Raw genomic sequence first — 20,286 nt, forward strand, 5'->3', positions numbered from 1 at the left:
GATGCTAAGATACATTAGAGATCCCACAAGTTGCCGGTAGGGGGTAGGATCCTCCAAAGGTTTCCCATCATCGATCTTCATTTTTGATCCCACAACTTCAGGGGTCTCACAGATTTTATCGTCAGTAATACCTGATCTGTCAAGAATCTCACAGGCAAGTTTAGTTTGAGACAAAAAATAGCCTCTATGAGAGTAGGCTACCTCGATACCAAGAAAGTAAGTCAGATACCCCAGGTCTGACATTTCAAACCTTTCTTTTAAAGTAGTTTTAATGTTTCTGATGCCCTTTATGTCACTACCTGTTATCAACATATCATCAACATACAACAGTAAAATCACAATTCCTGCATCAGACTTTTTGACAAACAGAGCAGTGTCAGTGTAGCATGAGGAAAAACCATTTTGAACCATTACATCATTAAATCGATCATACCAAGCCTTAGGGGCTTGTTTTAAACCATAAAGCGCTTTTTGCAAACGAAGGACTTTCCCCTTTGGTACGTTCATACCAGGAGGAGCATCCATGTAGACTTCTTCATTAAGATCCCCATTTAGAAATGCATTTTTAACATCCATTTGGTAAATATTCCATTTTTTAATAGATGCAATGGTGATCAAACACCTTACAGTAACCATTCGTGCAACAGGAGCAAAGGTTTCTTCGTAATCGATGCCGTATTCTTGACTATATCCTTTTGCGACAAGACGGGCTTTATATCTTTCGAGAGTGCCATCACTCTTGGTTTTGACTTTAAAAACCCATCTACATCCTATTGTTTTCTTTCATTCTGGAAAACATTGAAAAACCCACGTTTTGGCTTTGTTGAGGGCTCTAAGTTCGTTGTCCATGGCATCCCTCCATTCAATCATTTCCTTAGCTTCTTTAAAATTTCTAGGTTCTTGATATGAGTGAATGGCACTGAGGCATGCCCTATGTTTTGGAGAAAAAGACTCATAGGATATAAATCTAGAAGGATTTTTCCTAGATCTTTCAGTTCTTCGAGAGTTGTTGGAAGATTCACTAAGATCACTATATTTCTCTATTGCACTTCTAAAAGTGCCTTTATCTCTATGAGTATAGGTAATGGGTTCATTTATCATTTCTTCTTCATCATGAATGATTTGAGGAATACTTTCACTTATATCCTCATTCTCTTTTAATTCATCATCGCTAAAAAAATCTTCATTTCTAGATAAAAGTTCAAACAAGAAAGAATAATCGGCATTATCTTCATGATTTTTGTGTTCTTCAAAACCACTTATGTTTTCTAAAAAGGTTACATTTCTTGAAACATATAGTTTATCATTTTTAATATCATAACACCTAAACCCTTTTTGAGTTTCCGAATATCCTAAAAAAGCACAAGGAATAGCTTTGGGACATAATTTATCATTCTTATCGGTGAGAACAAAACATTTACAACAAAAAATTCTTAACCTATTGTAGTCAGGTTCTTTTTTATACAAGATTTCATATGGAGATATTTGATTCAAGTTTTTGGATGGAAGTCGGTTGATGAGATAAACCGATGCAAGAGCCGCTTCGGCCCAAAATCTTTTTGGAATTTTTTGAGAAATTAGCAAAGTTCTTGTAGTTTCAATTATGTGTCTATGTTTACGTTCGGCCAACCCATTTTGTTGGGGAGTTTTGTGACAAGACCTTTGATGAACAATCCCATTATTTTCAATATAACTTTTGAAATCATTTGAGAGATATTCTCCCCCGGAGTCGGTTCTAAAAATTTGTAATTTACTATTGAATTGATTTTGTATTAACATGTGAAAGATCTTGAAAGTAGAAAAAACCTCATGTTTATGTTTGAGGAAGTATATCCAACTATACCTTGAAAAATCATCCACATAAATAACATAATATGAAAAACCTCCCTTAGACACAACGGAGGGGAAGAGAAGGACCTTCCTCCTTGGTTGATTGGAAAGTAGTAGACATAGCCACCATCTTCTTCCATTTAGGGCATACCGGTTTAATGTGACCTGGTTCTTTGCAAAAATGGCATATGATCTTACTATGATCTCTCCTTCCATAATGCCCACCATTTTCTCTTCCTCCTTGATTTTTGTTAAAATGAGGGGGTTTATAGATTTTAACATTATTCCCCGGTCTTGAGATGGCATAAGCACCCTCATCCTCATCTTTAGAGGGGACGGCCAACACACTTAGATTGGTTTTATTCATTCCCAATCTAGTTTCTTCTCCACTTAATTTGGTAAGCACATCTTCTAACGGAGGGGAAGAGAAAGAAGACAAGAGAGAAGATCTAGTTTGTTCAAACTCGGATCTAAGCCCATTTAAAAAATTAAAGAAATGATCTTCTTCTAATTGTTTGGCTCTCAATTTAATAGCCTCACCACTCCATTTAGGTTCTTGGAGGGCAAGCTCATCCCAAATAGTGGATAACTCGGCGAAATACTCTCTAACGGACATTTCTCCTTGTTGGAGGGTTAAGGCCTTCTTTTGGAGATAGTATTTATGGGACAAATTTCTTGAAGTATACATTCTTTCAAGATATTCCCATACTTGACATGCCTTTTTGAACTTTAGAATATTGGCATTAATTTTGGTCTCAACCGAAGAGAAGAACCATGAGAGTATTTTGTAGTTTTTCATTTCCCATTCTTCATGCTTCTTATTGTAATCTTCAAAAGCCTTTTCTCTTTCTTCTCCCTCAAGAACCTTGATCTCTCATTTGTCAAGGGTAGTAATTTTTGGTACGGGTTCGGGAATAGTTCCTTGAACATATCCCCAAAGACCCTTTCCTTTTATATGGGCCTCCATATTCCCGGCCCATACATGATAATTCGTTCCATTCAATTTGAAGCCAAGAGAGAAGTGAGAATCCTTTTCGCCCATTAGAGAGGATACAAAGAGAAATAAATGCGTACCACAATGCGAAATGAGTCCCTTCTTGATGTAGGAAGTTTCCAAAATATAGAATGAAGAGCCGAGTCTTCACTTCAACCACCACAACTTAATGGCACGCTTTACGAGGTATTCCAACGAAGAGAAAAAAGAGCACAATCTTTTTTTCCTTTAAGCCTAGCTCTGATACCATGTGAAAATATCTCAAAAAAGAGATAAAGTGTGCGATGAGCACAACACCACCAACGTGCACAAATGCACAAGAACACTTAGAACAAATGTACACAAAGGTACAATAAAGAAACTCAAATGCACAAAGGCATACAAAATATAAAGAATTTTATTGAGAAGCTTGGAGAACAAAAGCTCCAAGAAGTAAGTATTACAAAGGGGGAACCCCCTTATTTATAATGAGAAAGGAAGCCTTGGAGGGGCTCCACTAGCTGTTGGAGCCCCTCCAACGGTTAGAATTCTAACCGTTGGAGAGGCTCAACAGCTAGTGTTGAGCCCTCCAAGTTGACTTTGAGTCAACACAAAAAAAGGACAAAAAACGAAAAAGAAAAAAGAAAAAGAATAAAAGTGAAAAAGCAAAAAGAGTTACAGCATATTCATAATTATGAATATGCGCAAAAGGTGAATGACTAAAATACCCTTGCGGGTTTTACAAGAAAAGAAAAGAAACAAAAAGAAACATACATATTTACATATATATATATATATATATATATAAAGATAGATACATATACATATATACGTGATATATATGTATATGTATCTCTCTTTATATATATATATGTAAATATTTACATAAAGAGAGATACATTTTAACACCTTGCACCAAGATTCCAAAGAGGCCCTTAGAGAGAAAACAAGAAGTGAGGGAATTCTCATGTGTTTTATACATTTGGGTGACCTTTAATAATAGAGCAAGGGTAAATCTGTCAACAATTATCACCATTCACGACACACCCTTTGAAAGTAATAGGTAGTGTCTGATTTAAATTGCCTTAATGGTTAGCCAATTCAAACGGTTAAACTCGTCCTCTAAATTTAATGGTCTTGACCCTCTCCGTAACTCTTATGAAGAGTCACACCCCTTAGTCCCATTTGACCTTCAGTCAAGACTGACTAGAAAAAAGTCAACATTGTCAAAAACAATATTGGGTTTTAGACCAAAACACAACTCAATTCAATCCAAAGCCAACCTAGGCCTGGGCATAGGTATAGGCAAGTGCAAATGCAATTGACAAGCCCCCACTTTCTAAGTCAAGCCTAACCTATATAAGGCCATAAAAATTCCTCTCACTCTTCAATATGAGACTAAACTTTTTAGCTTATTAAATAATTTGATGCAAGTCTCAAAGCCATTTTAGCTAATAAAGGTATATGTGTTTCTTAATTGAAATATGGGAGTATTATTGGTAAGTTGATGTATGCTATGAATTGTACTAGACTTGACATTGCATATATAAGGAAATGAGTTCCTCCGAAGATATCAATTAAATCACCAAAAGTGGATACTGAAAAGAGTTCCATCAAAATACCAACAAGAACACACAAAGAACCACAAATAGGTTCATTCACAAACACCCACTAAAGGGCACAAGAATAAGGAATGAAAAATAATATTCTTATTGATGTCAACCCATAGAAGAATCTTACAAACGAGAAAGGGTTTCACCCCTATTTATACACAACCAAAGGTCTCCCACAAGAGATGTTGGGAGAGATCCCAACAACTCTCTCTCTCTCTCTTCAATGCTTCTTTTGGTTGAAAAAAACAAAAAACAAAAAAAAAAGAAAACTAACATAGTTAGACTATTTACCAATTAGATACTAACCTAACATGTATATATATATATATCTATATATATATACACATTTTTAACACTCCCCCTCAAACTTACGGTTGAATAACTGAAAGTTTAACTAAGAGAAAGTGGAACCTAGGAGCAACGAGAGGTTTAGTAAAAAACTCTGCCAATTGATATTCTGAAGTAACATAGGGAAGATCAATAGTACTATGTAGGTATTCCTCTCGTATATAGTGACAATCCATCTCAATGTGTTTAGTTCATTCGTGGAAAGTCCGGTTGCTGGAAATATAGATGAATTTTTTGTTGTCACAATACAGTCGTGATGCTCCTGTACTTTGAACGCCCATGTCAGCCAACAATTTCTTTAGGTAGACCACCTCCATAGTAGTTGTAACCATGACTCGATATTTTGTTTCGATTGAATAGAGAAAAACTTTCTGCTACTTCTTATACCTCCATGAAATCAATGAGTTACCTAAAAATACACAAAAACCAAAAATTGAGTGTCAGTTATTTGAATCACCTCTCTAGTCAGCATCAGTATAAGCAAGTAAATCTAAGGAAGAAGAAGCATACAGGAAAAGTCCTCGAAAAATAGAAGTTTTGATATATCTAATAATATGCAAAATTGCTCCCATATGAGCAGTGGTGGGAGCATGCTGAAACTGACTCGTTGTGTGAACTGCATATGTAATGTCAGGCTTTGTAATCGAGAGATATGACAATGCCCCAATAAGTTGTCTGTAAGGCGTTGGGTTTTTGAGTGGTTCTCCATCATCAATCTTCATTTTGATATTAACAATTTTAGGAGTCTCAACTTTCTTATCATCTGAGATACCAGACCTGACAATAATATCTAGAGCAAATTTAGATTGAGTCAGCACATAACCCTTATAAGAATAAACAACTTCTATACCAATAAAATATTTTAAAAACCCCAAATCAGTCATTTCAAAATGTGTTTTGAGAAACCCTTTAATGTGTTCAACTTTCTGTTTATCACTTTCTGTAATGAGCATATCGTCCACGTAGACAAGGACAATAATACGTGCATCAGAAATCTTAACAAATAAAGCTGTGTCAATGAAACAAGATTGAAATCCAACATTGAACATAACTTGACTAAATATGTCATACAAAGCCTTTGGGTCTTGTTTAAGACCATACAAGGCCGTATCTAAATAAAGAGCTTTTTCTTTAAGAATAATTAGACCAGATGGTGTTTCCATATATACTTTTTCAACTAAGTTTCTATTAAGAAATACATTCTTAACATCCATTTGATATATAGGCCATTTCTTCTCAGAGGCAAGAGCTACTAAGGTTCTAACAGTAGTCGTTTTGGCAATTGCTGTAAAGGTTTTTTCGTAATCTATTCCATACTTTTGAGAGTATCACTTGGTAACTAATCTGGATTTGTATATTTTCATCACTCTTGGTTTTGATCTTATACATCCATTGATACCCTATAAGTTTCTTTCCTGGGAGAATATCTTGGACAATTCAAGTATTTGCTTTTTCTAAGGCATTTAATTCTACTCTCATTGCTTTTACCCGTTCAAGATGTTTCTTTGCTTCGGCATAGTTGGAGGGTTCTATATAAGAATGTATCAAAACAATGTAGACTTGATACTTAGGTGAAAAAGATTGATAAAACACAATTTTTCAAAGGATTTTGATACTCTAGACGATCTTCTAGTTTGTGTTTCTACATATTTTTCATCATTGGTATATTTTTCAAGAGAATATGGATGTTCAAAATGACTACGCCTGGAATATGGGATACAACCTTGATCCTTATGAGATGGTTCTTCACTCATATTATGAGGTTTTTCTTCACTAGCCTCCTGATCTACATTAATATCACAATCATCAATCTTAGAAATTAGATAAAAAAAAAGAATACTCAGTTGTTTTCTTAATTTTCTCAATTTCAGTGAAACTTTTTTTTTTCTAAAAAGAACACATTTCTTGAAACATATAGCTTGTTATTTTTAACATAAAAAAATCTATAGCCTTTTTTATTATTTACATACCCTAAAAAGAGACAAGGAATCACATAGGGAGAGAGCTTGTCATTTTTATCAGTAAAAACAAAACATTTACACCAATCTCGGACTTGCTTGAAAAGTTTTTCAATAGGTGATATATTTTTCAAAGAAGAGGATGACATTTTATTAATAAGATAAACCGCAGTTAATGTAGCTGCAGTCCAAAATTCTTTGGGTATTTGGTTTGTAATAATCAAAGTTCTTGTTGTTTCTATAATATGTCTATACTTTCTTTCAGCCAAGCCATTTTGATGAGGGGTATAAGGACAAGATTTTTGATGTGTGATACCATTTAAATTTAGGTAGTCTTTAAATTCTTTTGATAAAAACTCTCCTCTTGAATCAATGCGAAAGATAGAAATATCATTCTTGAATTAGTTTTTGACCAAATTGTGAAATATTTGAAAATATAAGAAAATTTTAGATTTGTATTTAAGGAAATAAATCCAAGTGTATCTCATGAAATCATCCAAACAATTACATAATACACAAAACCACCTTTAGATGTAAAAGGTGCTGGACCCCAAACATCCGAATGTATTAACTCAAGTGGTCGAGAAGAAACAAATGTTCTTTCTTTAAATGATAATCTTTTGATTTTGCCAAAAATATAATTTTCACATGTAAAATTTTCAGAATTAAATTTTTTTTTCAATTTTGGAAAAAACTAAACCTTGGATATACTAGGGTTGCCAAGCCTCTTATGCCACAAATCCAAATCTCATGTCTGAACATTACAACAAAATGTATTCTTGGGTATTTCTAAAAAATTCATGTAGCACAAGCCTCCTTCTCTATGGCCTTCCCCAATAAGCTTCCTTAATCAGCAATCTTGCACTCGACAACCATGGGAGGAGAAGAAAACATTACATCCATGGTCAGATGATTCAGAAATAGATAAAAGGTTTAAGTTCAATTTAAGAATATATCTAATTTTTAGAATACAAATTATTTTTTAATTTTGAAAAATATTTTCAAAATTTCCTATTACTTTTATCTCAAGAGATGTTCCATCAACAATAAATAGATTTGATCCACTTAAGTTATGACATTTGGATAATATATCACCATTTGGTGTCATATAAAAAGAAACACCGGAATCAAGAAGCCAAAGGGATTTACCGGGATCGAAGAGGTCGTAGGAAAAAAACGCGGCTCCAGTTAATGAGGATGCTCCATTGAGTAGAGGTTGAAAAGCTTTCACTAATTGTGTCAAGGACATATTTCTAATAGATGAATCTTGTGAGATTTTTGTATCACTTTACTCTTGTGGAGGTCCAACAAGGGTAACCTTTTTCTCATAAGGATTCTTCAATTTAGGATAAAATGTTTTCACATGACCCAGTTCACGACAATAGTAGCAGATAACTTTCTTTCTTTCATGCCTTGCTTTCCATCATGTTCATCATTTGGCCTCCCATAGTGTAGTGGCTTATAAGTACAAACATAGTTTCTCTATCTAGATATGGCTAGAACCGAGCTATCATCACTCTTAAAGAGACACCTTTTAAGCATATTCTCTTCCATACTCAATTCTTCTATGGTGTCTTCTATTGAGGGAACTTTCGCTTGATAAAGAAGAAATGATTTAGTGGATTCAAAATCCGATCTTAAACCATTGATAAATTGGTAAAAATGCTTCGCGTTTATTTGATTTTGGCGGAGTTCAATATCTTCAAGATAATGCCACTTTGGTTTAAAAAGAGCCAACTCCTCCATAGTTCGAACAAACCATTATAGTATTCTTTAATGCTTTTGTCTCCTTGAACCATATTCCCTATCTTATCTTGCAAGTTGGACACATGTGCAATATCCTTAAGAGAATACATTATTTTTCTCTTAAGATAATCTCATGCATTGTTTACATATTCGAATTTAGCAAGACTTGAACACTTAATGTCGACTCTACTAATGAGCAAAAACATAATCTTGACATATCCCATTCTCCATTCCTTCCACTTCTTATATGTAATCATTGCCTTATTTTTCTCATCCTTCATAAGAGGTACCTCTTTCTCACCTTCTACTTTGGTAAGAATTAGTTTAAGTTCCAGATTGGTCCCATCCACTAATCCCTACAACCCTTTTTCCCATATAAGGTACTTCATAATTGAATCCCATGGTACATAGTTTGAATCATTGAGCTTAATGAGTTTTATGGTGACATTTTCATTGTCATCCATTTTTAGGGTAAAACAAAAGAAAATAATAGTGAGAAGTTAGAGAAAGAGGATAGAAAAAAATGAGAGTAAAGGTAAAAATCACGAGCACTCTACCACCAAGCAAACATCATCAATCACGAGCACTTCGAATACAAATTGCAAGAGAGCTTCAACACTTTCAAATTTAAAGTGACACACTTTCCAATGTACCGAAAACAATTTTTAGCTTGTTTATCAAGCTCTGATACCCTGTAAGAAAACGAGTTCCTCTAAAGATATTCACTTAAATCACCAAAAGTGGATACTCAAAAGAGTTCCACCAAAATACCAACAAAATCACATAAAGAACCACAAATAGGTTTACTCACAAACACCCACTAAAAGGTACAAGAACAAGGAATGAAAAATAATATTCTTATTGATGTCAACCCATAAAAGAATCTTACAAATGAAAGGGGGTTTCACCCCTATTTATACACAGAGGGATCCCAATGGCTCCAATAGAGCCATTGGGCTCTCTCTCCAATGCTTATTTTGGCTGAAAAAAAACTAAAAATAAACAAAAAGAAAACTAACCAAGTTAGACTATTTACTAATTAGATACTAACCTAACACACACACACACACACACACACACACATATATATATACCAGAGTTACCGGAAACACCTAGGTAAGTGGGGAAGTGCGCTTTGGAAGCGCGAAACGTCATACTTTCGAAACGCGTGGGGAAGCACCATTTTTTTGAGAAGCACACTTTCCTTTAATGGGAAACACACTTCCCTTTTATGTGAAGCACGCTTCTCCCTCGCTTCCCCGCGCTTTCCCCACGCTTTTCCCACGCTTTTCCCTCGCTTTCCCCATTTTTTCAATTTTTTTTGTGTATTTTTTTGTATTTTTATTTTTTTTCTCTTTTTTCGCTTCCTCCTCGCTTCCGAGACGATTCCTGATTTGCTCCTAAGTCGTCCCACGCTTCCTGCTTTCTAAAATTTTGAAAGTCCCTCGCTTCTCGCTTCCGCTTTCTATATCGCTTCTCGCTCCCGCTTCCTCAACTGGCAACCATGATATATACACATATACATTTTTAGCAACATATAGTGTGTAAGTTACGTAAATTTACTTATAACCTAGGAGATATGTATTGGAATGCAATATCTAGAGTTTTTAAATATCTAAGAATACTAGATTATAGAATTCACTTTAGTGAATATCCAGCAGTGTTGAAAGGATTTACTGATTCCAACTAGGTTACTGATTTTAATGAATCCAAATCCACTAGTGATTTTTTTTTTTACTATTGGTGGAGGTGCTGTTGCATGACGGTATAAAAAGCAAACATGTATCTCACAGGGAGTGAGGTTTATGTTGAAAAATCAAGACATATTAGTCTCAGACATAACTATATAAAAGAATTACTCAAGAGAAGGGTAATTAGTGTGAGTTATGTCAAATGTGGAAAAAATTTGGCTAATCCATTTACAAAAGACCTTACAAGGAATATAATATATCAAGCTTTTAGAGGGATGGGGCTAAAGCCTATAATATTATAAATCATCAATAACGAAAACCCTACTTAGAGTTCTTGGAGATCTCAAAACCTAGGTTCAAAGTGACTAACAAGTTATTGGGTGATTGAAAAATTAATGACACTTAATATAAGAAAATTAAATAGAATTTTCTAAGGAATTGATGAGAATTCTATCAAATTATTTGACAAGCTAAAAGTTTAGTCTTATATTGAAGAGTGAGGGGAATTCCTATGGGCTTATATAGGCTAGGTTTGACTTAGAGGGCAAGGCCCTCTAGGGGCTTGTCAATTGCATTTGCCTTTGCCTATGCCTAGTTATAGGTCTAGGCCTAGGCCTAGGCCTTGGCTTGGCTTGGGTTTTGGTTTAAAATTCAACATTCCTTTTTGTTTACATTGATTGTTTCTAGATAGTCTTGATTGTTGAAGGTCAAATGGGACCAAGGGGTGTGACTTTTTATAAGAGTTACATGGAGGGTAAAGACTATCCGGTTTAGTGGATGAGTTTAACTGTTTGAATGGGTTGACCATTGAGACCATTCAAATCAGACATTATTCGTTACTTTCAAAGGGTGTGTCTTAAATGGTGGTGACTGTTAACAGGTTTGCCCCTGCTTTATTGTTAAAGGTCACCCGAATGGACAAAACATATGAGAATTTCCTCACTTGTTTTCTTTCTATCTCATTTCTTAACATTTTTTAATTATCTTTTTTGCATTGGATTGCTGGTGTCCCTACCCGATCCTTTGGAATGGAGCATATGCAATGCGGAGCTCTACTGAGTGGAAAATGCATCGAGTGTAGGAACATGCGGTATCGTTGGCTTGATCGGTGATGTGCGGTGGTAGCATGACATGCGATAGACAATAATATCGTCATTTATGCGATGATGTATGGCGGTACAAACATGGAGCGTTGTTTGGTTAAATAGTGCCAACGGATAAGAGGATGTTGCCTTAGGGGATTTGGTTAAGGACCTCTCAACTTGGATGAGTTTTCTATGCATAACGTTTGGACGCACGAGGGTGCGTGTGGGTTAGGGTTAATTCCTTTAGGGATTACATTAGGTGGTTCTAAACGAATATGATGACTCAGGCCTAGGTGAGTGAATGCCTAGGAGCCGGCGAACGAGTCTGGGTGGTGCTCTTTGTTATGACATACAATCAACAACTGGTCTTCGGATCGGGAGTTGCAAGGCTAAGGAATCTGTGCACTTGCTAGCTGGTATGGGGCAACTATGCACATAAGTGGCATGAACCAGATAGAATACTCATTTGGAGATGCGCTTGATCAGCTTTCGCTAGGCAGTTGTGCACAGGGCCAATGAAATGATTTAACACATGAAAAGGTGTTTGTGTGCGACCTTTAGCCGTTAGGCAAGTTTATGTTTCTTATGATTTTCAAAATTCTATTTCTTTAGGACTTTGCATTAAAGACTTCTGATTTTCTTGCATGCTGATTATATTTGAAAAACATCCCCTACCTATATTGTCTCGGTTTTCACGTTGTTGAGCTTTCTCACTGAACCATAGTTCAGGACAAAGCCTCACAACTGGGACACTTATTTGGGCTAATAACCTCTCTGCCACGTACCAAGGGCCATAGTCCAAAGTATATCGACAGACACTCAAGGATGTTGGAAAACCATACCTTAGAACTAGAGATATTTTTTTATGCTACGTACTTTGGGGTTCGGCTTGAGTATATCGGCATATCTTGATTGGATTCAGATGATATAAACCTTAGAGTTAGGATTAGAGTCCTGCAAGCCTTTTCAAAATTTTTGCATGATAGAGTCAGCCTTTTAGGGAGTGCTGTTTGCGCATCCTTGTTTGTACATCTTTGTGATTTTGCAGTTCTTATTTCTTTATTTTCTATACATTCTTACAGTTTCAGAATAATTTTCTTAAAACCTTGGATAACCTTTCCAAAAAATTTTCTTTATTTTTGAAAATCCAGGTGTATATTTTCTTCATTTCTTATTTTATATATCAACATCTCTTCTCTTTCTTCAGAATGATTTTTCAAACCCTGAAAATCTTTTTCTAAATTCTCATCGGTTTTCCAAAACTTCGGCTGCATCTTCTTTCCTTCTGGATCTTGATTTCTTCAATTTTTCTCCGGTCCTGCCTGCTATTTTCCTCAAATTGTGTATTTTTCTCCTAAATTTTAATCCTTCAATTTCAAATCCTGTTATTTGTTTTCAAAATCTCTTCACTTTATTTTCCTCATATTTTCCAGTAAATCTTTTGATCATTGCAGTGGAAAATTATCCGCCCACCTTCCTTTTATTCATGATTTCATTCTTTGATTCTCTCACATGGATCGTTTTGTCAAGAGACATCCTTTTCCAAAAGTAATATTTTCTTCATGGTTGACGACTTCACCTAGGTAACAAGGCTTATTTTAGTTCGATTACTTCTTTTCCCAGATTAACAACACAATTGTCACGATCCTTGTAGTGACCTCATCCCTGGTAATGGGATATCCTTTTCAAATTGTCAACCTGATCATCAATACAGTCTGGCGCGTCGCGGGTTTACAAAAAATTCTATGCCCGTGACAGTTGAGAACATTGTCTATTATCTGAAATAGAGAGAGTGTTTGTGTATCCTAATTTTCTATCGAATTCAAAGCTCATTAAGTACTTCCTTGGCATACTTATTTACGCTTCGAAAGGTCGGGCAAGCCGAATAAAAGTGCAGCGATGGTGGCTAGCTAGTTGTATCCCCAAGGTAAACGTCTAAACTCTTTGCATCATTGTAGAGGACGAAAACTACCTTAAAGAAAGCTATCGATGTAACGCGCCTCATGCTGGTCTCTTTGTTGGGAATTGAATCCCCACAATTCTACCATTTTTACATCTAATTTACAACACTGCTTGTGTTGGTGAGTGGACCTAGAGATAAAGGATTTTGGACGGGTAACATGTCGATTGACGTTCATGCAATGGAGTTAGAATAGTATGAATGAACCTCAATGAACCCTATGAAGGATTAGTGGTAATTAGAATGGTAGGTAGCATTAATTTCATGTGTGAGTCAGATTTGATTCTTATGAACAAATAATAATTACTGAAGGGGGATTGAATTGGCTGATAAGAAGGATTCTCGAAGTCGCAAATCTTTCAGGTAGTGTTCTTTGAATGAGGGAATAACATTTCTGTTTGAATGATATGATAGGATTTTTGACTATAGAATTGAGTAGACAGAGAATTTAGAGACAATCATGGAGGAGTTTAAAATCATAGATTTTGAAAGTTCCCCAGGCTCTCAAAAATACACTTCATTGGAAGTGTGTTTGACAGCGTGGAGCTGCAGTCCTTCAAGCTTTAGGGAAAGCATGCCTTCAGAAAACGAAAACCTTGCTTCCTCCAATATGTTGGTTGATCTTTTCTGGTATTGGAAGTGTACTTTCCTTGCTAGATGAGTTGTGCGTCCTGTTAAGATTCATTCTTCCTCTACAAGAGGTGTGGTTTTGTTAAGAAACAACTAAAACAAGAGAACCATCAAGGACACGCTTCAATTACTGCTTCCATATTTCTTCGTGCTCATTTTCACTACGACTTACAACTTGCTTCTCTAATGCTTCCTAAATGCTTCATTCTTCACACGTCAGGGCATCTAGTAAGTCAACTCCCAATATCCACTTCTTGCAATGGCAACTATTATCATAATCATTCAGTAGGATCTGAGTGATCTTTTTTCTGATGGGCAAGCTGGAATCACCTGTCTTGGGAAAATCAGAAAAAAAAAATCATGCTTCATAAAACAAAAATCATATGTCACAAGAAAAAAATCATGCTTCATAAAAAATCATCACATGCCATAAAATCAAAAGAAAAATATAGAAAAAATGGATTCAGATATCTGCCAATTTGGATATTCTTAGCAAAAAATCAAAACCATATCAACATCCAATTATAATTGGATATTCTTTTGGCTAACCAAATGCAACTTAACGGCATCAAATTTGGTTCATTGACATCCTTATGTGGATCAGCCTGTATATAATTAACTTCTGCTAGGGCTTCAAGCTGACTACACAAATAGCTGATTCTAAGTTAATTGTATCCTACTTTAACCAAAAAATGTCAAAATATCATTTTGCCTCTTTCAAACATGGAGCTTCTGAAACATTGTTATACCAATCATAGAAAACATTGAAGCTTGTAAGTTGGTTTAATGAGAATCAAAATGAGAAAATTTGTATCTTTATGGCTAGTTCGGTCAAGATTCTTCCCACTTATCAGTAAAACAAGAGAAAAGAATCAATATTCACACAGACATAAGTAGGAATGCACAACGAGCCGAGCTAGCTTGGGCTCGGCTCGGACATTTAAGCTTAGCTTGAGCTCAACTGTGAAAGTAAATGAGCCGAGCTTGTACACAAGCCCAAGCTCGATCTACATAAACGAGCTGAGCTTGATCAAGCCACTGAACTCGATAAAGCCTGAAAAGATCGATTAAGCTCATAAAAATAATATATATAAAATATATTTGCAAAAGTGTGAAAAAGATATGGTAACATATGATTGCACAAAAAATTGTGCATTAAGCACCTGATCACCCTCCATCTTGGGGACACGCTTGTCAGGTGTGGACCCAAGACTTGATGGAGGGCGATTAGATGCTTAATACACAATCATATTGCACTTGATCCGGACTCTGCAAAAGTATAAACAATAGTTAATGTTTCTTTATCGGGCAGACTTTGGACATTTCATCTATTAGTATAAACAATAGTTAGTGTTTATCTAAAGGATAATTAGTATATCCTGAATTTGGGAGCATTCCTGATGATTTTACCTAGAGTTACCAGAAATGCCTAACCAAGACTTTGTGGAGCGCGCTTTCCCGAAGCGCCAAAAAAATTTGGGAAGCGTGTTTCCCATAAATGGGAAGCGCACTTCCCCCTCGCTTTCCTCCTTTTTTCAAATTTTTTTTGTATTTTAATTTTATTTTTTTTCTTTTTTCGCTTTCGGTTTGCTTCCTAGGTCTCTTCTGAGACGATTCTTGATTCGCTTCTAAGTCGTCCCACACTTTCCGCTTCCTAAAATTTTGAAAATGCCTTGCTTCTCGTATCGCTTCCCTCTCCCGCTTCCTCGACTGGCAACCATGATTTTACCCTTTCGCTAAAATATTTCAGTAAAACTCATAGTTTTAATGAAACTTGATATTCACTATTGAAACTCGACATTCATTAGTGAAACTCAACAAAACTGAGATTCACTTTTGCACCGAAACGGCGAAACTCAATTGCGAAGCTTAATTGCTATAGAACTAACGAATCTCAGTTATGAGACTTTTTTTTTTGCTACTTTTCTTTCATTCTACCACCATCATAAATATGACCGTTGGAGGCAGCCTCCCTTAAAGGTATGTGAGGCTCTATAAATAGAGCCTCACCTCTCTATGTAATGTAATGCTTTTCAAAAGCATTTGAAGCGTGTTAATACAATACTTTTTTTTCTATTGTGTTCTTGTGAGCTTTGTGCCTTTGTGCTCTTGTGGATTTCATATTTTTGTGTATCTTTTTTATGAGATTGTCATTGGTCCATTAGAGACCACATTATATTTGTGCACTTGTATAGCCCTTCGTTGTCATTGTAATTGTGCACTCTTGTTTCATTAGAGTAGAGAGAGAGAGAGAGAGAGAGAGAGAGAGAGAGAGAGAGAGAGAGAGAGAGAGAGAGAGAGAGAAGAGGAACGAGGAATCAAAAAAGGAGACTACGAGCACTACACCAATGTGTCACGCAAGCAGTTGAGAACTTCAAAGATACATGATCACAATCCACAAACACTTACACAATCACAATCTCACGAACACTCCACCAATGACTCATGCAAGAGCACTTCAATGGGAATCACAAAAAAGCCAAGCTTTGATACCATGTAAACAATCAAAGCACCTTCAATCACAAACACTAAGTCCACCAAAAAAGTGGATAAGTACACAAGTGTTCTCTAAGGAACACACTCACAAAGGGAATACACACAAGAAGACACAATATAGAAAATAATATTTCATTCAATATCACAAGTGTGCAAGAAGCATACTTTTACAAAGGGGAGAACCCCTATTTATATACACATGACGGAGAGAAAAAGGGCTAAAAGAGAGAGAGAGAGGACCCTCCCAACTGCTAGAATTCTAGCCGTTGGGTCAAGTCAACTAAGGTTGACTTGGTCCAAAAAATAAAAAAAGATAAATATTATATATATATATATATACACACACACACAATTTAACACCAAACACTGTAGGGACACTTGAAATTGCCTAATGATAACTGTGGTAAGTTTCTTGATTAAGATCTCAGTTTTTCATTTTCCTGATTAGGAAATTGATTTTTCTCAGGGTATGTTTGGTTGCGTCTCATGTGATTTTGAATCGGATGAGATGGAATCACATGTGATTTGAAGTCGTATGATTCCAAATCACAAGGTAGAATGTGTGATTTGAAATCACATGAGATATGAGTAAATTCACCCCAAATGTGATTTCAAATCGCATTCCGTTTCTCATGGCTCATTTTTTTGATGTTTGCTTAGCTGTGAAGATGAGATTCATTTTCTCATTTGCACGAGTCTGAATCTCATGAGATGTTACCAAACATACCCTAAATATGAATAAGCAAGTCAGTTCAGAGTGTCCATTCTAAGCTATTTCTAACTTTTGGTGTCATTCTAAGCTAGAGGAGAACTGATAGATGATGAGGAAGTGTCCAGAGCACAGCTTGGAGCATTTTTTGCTGCAATGACAATACGTGCTAATGCTTTTCCAGAAGCTACTCAGTGGAGTGAAGGAGAAAGGCATGCTATGAATACATTCTGGCCACTTCTGGTGCAGTGTTTGCCATCAGATGTTCTTTTTATAGCAGATCCTGAAGGTACTATCATGGGGGGATCCAGTTCACTTGGGCCTTTATATACTGGCCAAGGAACCACAGAGATGAGATTAGTAGGTGCCCTACGAGAAGTTTTGGCAGGTGGCCATCTTGGTTATGAGGAGGTTCAGGGTGTACTTCGGGATACTCTTCCCTTAAGATCAGAAAATGTAGATTCAAAAGATGTGAGAGAGTCCTTGCTGTCAGCATTTCTTATTGGCCAACGCATGAATGGAGAAACGGACCGGGAGATAAAAGCCTACTGTCTTGCCTTTGATGATGAACTTGGTAATGCTGTTTGTTTTATCCTTTTTAAATTTATATGTTTCCTCTCAGGAATATATGGAAAGGTATCTTTTCATTTTGATCATTATTCTAGTATATGATACATATATGTGTAAACTTCCTTACTTTGACCATTTTAGCTGTTTGGGATTAGGCCTTCAATGCAGCATCACAATCCAAACCTTCAGTGTTTCAATTTATCATAAAATGTTGTGTATCAGGTTTTCTATGCTATGTTTCTAAATCTTTATCTTCAATTTCCGGGTTTTGTATGCTGTTTTGGTGGCTACAAAATAGCTAAATAGTTTGTCAGGCTTTTTTTTTTGATAATAATTTGTACAGCTGAGAGAAGGAGATAATTTGGAATAATAGTTCAAAGAGGTCACCTGTGAATACATATGTTGACTGGAATTCTGAGTTGTGGGCCAGCTGTTTGTTTAAGTACCTGAGATTAAAGATACACTTCCACTAATATTGAGCTGTAACAAATTTCTTATGCGGGTTCTGCATTGGAATGCTTCCCAAATACTCAATTGCCCATGATACTTCCAAACTGATACTTAAATTCGAGGTTGTCCAAGGAATATGCCTCAAAACTCTCTTAAAAAATAAAAGGACACCATTAAAACTATTAAAAACATAAAACTCAGAATAAAAGGTCATACTCTGCTTTGTATGTCATATTTTGGTATTTTGGCGCCTTCGATAAAGTTCAGAATAGTGATGCTCCCACTGAGGCTGGTGGCTGCCAATAAAGAATCCAGTCAGAGTCCATTTGGATCCAGATCATGACCCAATTTAGGCCAAGATAAGGTCACTTCTGCACAGTCATCTTCTGATGGGTGTTAAAATGTAATGTTCTTTATATATATATATATATATATATATATATATATATATATATATATATATATATATATATATATATATATATATATATATATTCAAAATCCGATAAGGGTATTTCGGTCATTTTCCTCATTTTACGCATATTCTTATTTGAGAATATGATTGTATTTTTATTTTATTTTAGTCTTTCTTTTTATTTTTATTCAATTTTGTAACATGGGGGGGGGGGGGGCACAACATATACGTTGGAGCCCCCCTCCAACGGTTATAGTCCCTCCAACGTATATGTTGGAGACCCCCCCCCTTCTCCAATTTGTATATATAGGGGTGATCCCCCTCTAGCTTGGGTGTGTTTTTGTAAAGTCCCTTTGGAATTCAATTTATTGAAGTTCATATTTTTTCCATGCTTTTGTACGTGTATCCGTGCCTTTGTGCACTTGTGAGAGTTCTCCTTGTGCCTTTGTGCACACTTCTTGTCTCTAGCGCTGTGTTTTTACACAAATACTTTTTTTATAGAGATTTTTACATGGTATCAGAGCAAGGTTGTTTGGAGAAAAAAATCTTGCGGTTCTTCACAATATCGAGTGCCTCGAAAAGCGTGCCTTCAACTTTTTTGTGATTGGCATGAAGACTCCTCTCCATCCAATATTTTAGAAGATTACTACAACAAGTAAGTTTTAAAATCTTATTATAGTACATATTCTTTTCTCTCATCTTATCTCTCTAATGAGTGAAAAAGACTCTCATTTCTCTCTTGGCTTTAAGCTTAATGACTTCAATTATCACGTGTGGGCCGAAAATATGGAATCCCATATTAAAGGAAAAAGGCTTTGGGGTTACGTTTAAGGCTCGATTCCGAAACCCGAGCCTAAAATCACTTTGGTTGAAAGATGGAAAATCAAAATTCTTGAGGGAGAGAAAGAACCAAGGCTCTTGAGGAATATAGCAAAAAACATGAGGAGTGAGAAATAAAGAAGTTCAAGATCTTGTCATGGATCTTCTCCTCCGTTGAGACAAGAATCAACGCCAATATTATAAAGTTCAAAAAAAGCATATCAAGCATGGGAGTACCTTGAGAAGATGTACAATTCTAGGAACTTGTCCCATAAGTATTACCTCCAAAAGAGGAAATGAAACTCGTATGGGCATTTGCAAGCAAAATCCAAGTGTTCTTGCAATGCCTACAAATAAAAAAGAGTGTGATGGAGCGAATGCCGTTTCTAGGCCCGGGAACAACTTGAGGACATATAAACCTCCTCATTTTAAAAATCAAAATCAAGGATCCAATGGTGGACAAGGTGGAAGAATGGACTATAGCAAAGTTGTGTCACTTTTGCAAGGAACTGGGACACATCAAACCGGTTTGTCCCAAATGGAAGAAATTATTGGCTATGACAACTACATCCCAACCTCAAAAATTAGAAAATGCATCTACTTCCATAAATGGAGCTATCTCTCTAAATCAAATTATGGAAACTCTTCAACCTTTTCTTAAGGGAGCCATTTCTGGTGCCGTCGTATCTACTCCTTCCCTCCAGGTAAAACTTTTTGGTTTTTAGACTCAGGTGCTTCATTTCATATGTCTCTAAACATTTCTTCTCTCTCCGAATATTCTAAAAATTTGTCACAATCGTTTGTTTCAACCGCGGATGGCACTTTTCTTGAAACTAAGGGAATTGAAAATTTTAAAACCCAAAACTTCTTTATTCCTAAAATTAGATTTATACCAAAATTGAATTTGAACTTACTTTCCGTCTCTCAACTCTCGGACCTTGGGTGTGACATTAAATTCTCATATATTAAATGTTTAATACAGGATCACCGGTC

General features: G+C 35.8%; 1 protein-coding gene across 3 annotated transcripts in view; it reads left to right on the forward strand.

Annotated features, from left to right (window-relative positions):
- LOC149815627 (anthranilate phosphoribosyltransferase) overlaps positions 1 to 20,286 on the forward strand; it is a 96,575-nt gene that overhangs the window by 4,343 nt on the left and 71,946 nt on the right. For 2 of the 3 annotated variants that reach the window (XM_089988681.1, XM_089988683.1), the window contains exon 2: positions 17,131 to 17,613. In XM_089988681.1, coding sequence (XP_089844807.1) covers positions 17,131 to 17,613 — 483 coding nt within the window. The remainder of the gene's footprint in view (positions 1 to 17,130; positions 17,614 to 20,286) is intronic. The other variant, XM_089988682.1, reaches the window with a different exon arrangement.

This window comes from Nuphar pumila, chromosome 15, assembly GCF_984573655.1.
Source record: "Nuphar pumila chromosome 15, dmNupPumi1.hap1.1, whole genome shotgun sequence".
Classification (NCBI taxonomy): domain Eukaryota; kingdom Viridiplantae; phylum Streptophyta; class Magnoliopsida; order Nymphaeales; family Nymphaeaceae; genus Nuphar; species Nuphar pumila.